Raw genomic sequence first — 4480 nt, 5'->3', positions numbered from 1 at the left:
TCCTCAGTCCATGGCGTGAACAGGGATTTAATAAACTCTTCTTAATTAAAAATTTGAATCGTAATTACAGTAGGGTCTGGGACCATTTGGGCAGGAGCACCTATTTTGGGCACTTGCTGCTATAACTCAGTCAATTTTAAACCGATTGACTTGAATTTTTGCACATGGCTAGATACTGTGCGTATCTGATCGTGTCTTAAAAATCAAGTCCATCGGTTCAAAATTGACTGAATTATAGCAGCAAGTGCCCAAAATAGGTGCTCCTGCCCAAATGGTCCCAGACCCTACCTCCAGTAAATCTTATTCACTGTTTTTCTGAAGGTAGCAAACCAACAGCCGTCGTTGAAATTAAACTTCATATCCAAAAACCGCTCCCAGCAGACCGCAGCTGTTTACGCATTAGTTTGATCAAAATCGTAAAAAAATCCAATCAGTGCTATCAAATATTATCCCAAGATATGACGTTATTGTCTAGCTTCTTATCGTGGCGGCATTGTCTGCCCGAGCGCAATCGGCGCCAGCTCACCTCACGACTGTGTTTACCCCCTTATCAGCTATGAACAAACATCCCTGTCTTCCATACCCATTCCCCCTCCCCACCAACGAACCACCTACCTTTCTTTTGGCGATCCAGTATTCCCGCTCCTGCAGTTCCTCCTCCAGATCCTGCTCCTGGTTCCAGATCTGCTCCAGAATTTTGGCGTACGCCTCCCGGTTCTGCTCGTCGAGCGCCACGTGGATGTAGGCGTGCCAGTTGCTCGAATTGAATCCCCAGTGGCAGGTACGATTCTCCTGCCGGTCGTGCTGGTGGCAAACAAACTTCTGCGGCGAGAACATTCCCTGACATTCGCGGCACCGGATGCAGGCGGGTTCTTTGAACGAGTACAGGGCCGGTGTGAATTCACCCTCGCACTTGCCGAAGCACCGGTGGTACACTCGGAAGGTGGTCGCACCTTTCAGGTTGCGGGTATCATCCGCCTGGTGCAGCATATAGCTGCAGAGCCGCTCGGCGTTGGTCCGAGTGATCAGCCCGCAGGTTTTGGCCGTGTCGGGGATGATGTTGACCCGCTTAAATTCCTGCAGTTGCTGGTCGGTGCAGTTGTACAGGTAGATCATCAGCTCCTGGATGGAGCGGTTGATCTGCTCGACCGAGAAGTCCATCAGGATATTATTGAAGATCTGCGGCAGGCAGAGTCGCATTTCGCCGCCCAGCAGGAAGCAACCGATCTTTTTGCCCTCGAGGATGGTGAGTTGCACAACACCACAGTCCGGATCCGAGGTGGTCATGATTGGATGCGAGGGCATCGGAAGGGGCCCGGTGATGGGCGGTGCGATTAGGGAATCTTCCATGTTTTCCGGGGAATCAGGGCGGGCGACTGTGGCACTGCTGGTTGTGGGACCGGCTTTGCTGGGGTGCACCAGCGATAGGCCGGGACCGTGCAGGCCTTTCGGTGCATTGTCCTGGTAGGTTTTCAAAACCGTGATCAGCTGAGGCGGGACGTACTCGGTCATGGTTGTTGTTTTTCTGCGCCTGGTTTGTTGTTTTGCCACCAAAGTATGCGCTCTCGTCGCTTCTGAGGAGACAGGCCGAGCGCGAAAATAACAAGCTTCTTTATAAATAGATTCTCTTCAATATGATCTTTTCGTTTCAGCACAAACACATTCTTCCTATTTTTCGATCAAACGGTACTCCTCGAATGCTTCTACGATTCTGATTCTTCCATAACTTTGACGGTGACACTATTTTTCTCAACTTTCACGTGGGTGTTTCAACATTCCGATCATACGATACAAGCCTTACTTCATAGAATTTTGGGCCACTTTGAATTGCTTGATTCTTTGCTCACAATGTGCCTTCTTCACAATACTTTCAAGAAGAACATGCACTTCACAGCTTCAGCCGTAGGACAATCACTATTTTCCAGATAAAAATCACTTCGTTCCACGTGCTTTTCTCTCGGCCGCGGACATTGCCGGTACGGGAACCGCCTAGAAGAATAGTAAAACCAGGCACAAGACACAATTAGGTGTAGAACTCACGGCAAATCAAGGCAGATGTTTTCCAGGCACGTTTATTCTATCACTACCTACACTTGATCTGCCTTGAATGGTTCACTACAGTGGCCCCAAAATGGCCAAAATCTGGAGTTTCAAACCTCTTATCTCAAACTGAATGTAGTAGTTTCTTTATGGCATTCTAAGTGCCTGCATAGTACTAGATCTTTGTAAGACAATATGTTTGCGTAATACAGGAAGGAGTCGTGGTGGAATCTTCTTTGATAGCTCAAAATCCTAAATGCCTAAACGCGGCGATAGCGGAACAGCAATGTAAAAGAAGCCGTTCTTGGCGGTATAAGCCATACCATGCTTATTGGTTCGGCGTTGGCTCATATTCGACTTCAGAATAGTGTTCTTCCTTTTAACACTGCCATCCCATCGTTACAAATCCTGTAAGGTTTGAAAGACCAGACCTGCCATGGGCCACTCTAGTGCATCCTGCTATTTTCATAGAGCTGTACCAACATCCAACGCCTACTACACCTGTTCACTGACGCATCCTTCTGCTGCGGACCAGCTACGATCACTGATCTAGTAGTCTAGCCGTCGTAGCACATTCCAACTCGGTTCATCCGTCGTTGACGTCTTACGAAGACACGCGGTTCTGGTCGTCGGGTCTCGTCTGTGCTGTTGCAGCACTAGTCCGGGAGATGCATTTGCGGAAAATTTATCGCCCCGAGCCCCTCCGGAGAAGTGTAATTCTGCTACGAGCCAGCGGCGGAAACCATGTGCCAAGAATCTTTCCCTTTTTACTTCTACACGGTTGCACACTCGCTTGGCTCGCACAAACTTTTAATTTTAATTGGCACTAAAATTACTTCAATTTTTGCTTTCTCCACTTTTCCGCGCGCGCGTCTGGCGTTTTTTGACGGCGGCGCGGCGACGGCGACGACCACGATTCCTGCGTTTCCGCTGCTCCTCTCGAGACGACGGCGGCCGCAACGACGACGACAGCGGCGTAGTACTTGGTCGTCGACAAAAAAAAACTAAATGCGAAACGACGGTGGTCCGAAATCCGACGGCAAAGAAAAATACACAAAAAACGGGGCGCGGTGTGAAGAAGAAGAGCTGCACTTACGCAACGTTTTATTTATTTATATTGGTCTTCTTCTCGATTGTATTCACTTTCTGCATTGAAGCAACCTTTGGACGAAGCAACCTTTGGAGACTGACCCCACACCAAGTTTCGATCAAATCGTAGCAATCGAAGCCATCTTTCCACGAATTCCACACACTTGGATTGATTTAAATGCCCTTCCACATCGGAACGTCCTGTGACCTTGCATCAATCACCACACTCCCTTCCGAATCATTTGCTTCGTCGGTCATTCAAGAGCCGCTCCTCACTGGTGAAATTTTCTGCTCCGGATTCGACCGAAAATCACTGCATTGAATCTATTTTCTGTTCATCCTGTCTTGTGTTTCGCGAATTCACTCCTTCCCTCCTCGTCGGGCATCACACTCTCGTGGTTCCGTTCCGCCGACGATCCGACGACGACGGTTCGTCTCCCTCGCACACTGTTCCCTGTGTCTTAAACCAATGAGTAAGAAAAATTACGAGCCCTGTTAGCACACACTGTTCCACCCTATTGCGCGACCCTTCCCCCTATTGCGCGCTTTCGGCCGCCTCCGTCTAGTAGGCACCGACAGATTTGTCGCTGCTCTTCTTGTTGTTCTTCTTGCACACACTATAATCCCATCACCCGCCGCAGAGCAGTCAATCAGAGAGTCTCAGACCAAAGAACCTATCCTATCTCTCGCGCGCGCGACGACACTAAACACAGAACCTTCGCGTTTGTCTAGCAAAACATGTCTGCCAGCCAGCCAGCCACTCCACGACGGGCAGAGCAATCGTGAGCCAACGTGAGGGACCTTTCGGAAACGAAAAAAACGAGAGAATTTGCGCTGAGGGAACCCACACCAGCAGAGGCAGCAGTGCCGCGACGGTCCGTCCTAGTCGTGCGTAGTCGTGAGCCCGTGCGCAAGAGAGTACGCGACGTCGCGACCGCACAACGACGACGGACGGGCGCCAGACACAACAAACGCACACCACCGTCGATGCCTCGCACGATCTCACCAACAGGGTTGCCAAAGTTGCCCGTGCTTGTTTGAAAGCGCTGAGCAGGCCATGTCGGCTGCAGGGAGCATGATTATTAAATGTGTTAATATTTAATTCGTTTGTGAGTACCACATTACTGGCGACGAGCAAGAACCCTTTGCAAATAATTTCCGAGCGAAACGTTTTCCTGGTGACAGCAATTGGAAGATGAACAGATTGGAACTCACTACACTTCAGAAGCGAAGATCTGAAGGCGAAGGCAGTTTGAAGACGTTCACGAAGCATTGCATAGCGACCGTGTCGAATCGGACCACGAGCTAAAGGTAACAATGAACTGTCTGATATCCCAACGAATAGTATCTT

General features: G+C 49.6%; 1 protein-coding gene across 1 annotated transcript; it reads right to left on the bottom strand.

The window, feature by feature from the left end:
• Positions 1-354: 354 nt before the first annotated feature.
• On the bottom strand, positions 355-1758 carry LOC134284697 (ski oncogene-like). Its single transcript, XM_062843813.1, has one exon. The coding sequence runs from the start codon at positions 1510-1512 to the stop codon at positions 523-525; it is 990 nt and encodes a 329-aa protein (XP_062699797.1). The 5' UTR covers positions 1513-1758; the 3' UTR covers positions 355-522.
• Between the last annotated feature and the right edge of the window lie 2722 nt (positions 1759-4480).

The sequence above is a fragment of the Aedes albopictus genome, unplaced genomic scaffold (assembly GCF_035046485.1).
Source record: "Aedes albopictus strain Foshan unplaced genomic scaffold, AalbF5 HiC_scaffold_554, whole genome shotgun sequence".
In the NCBI taxonomy this organism is placed as follows: Eukaryota; Metazoa; Arthropoda; class Insecta; order Diptera; family Culicidae; genus Aedes; species Aedes albopictus.
This window is presented reverse-complemented; position numbering and strand designations above follow the sequence as displayed.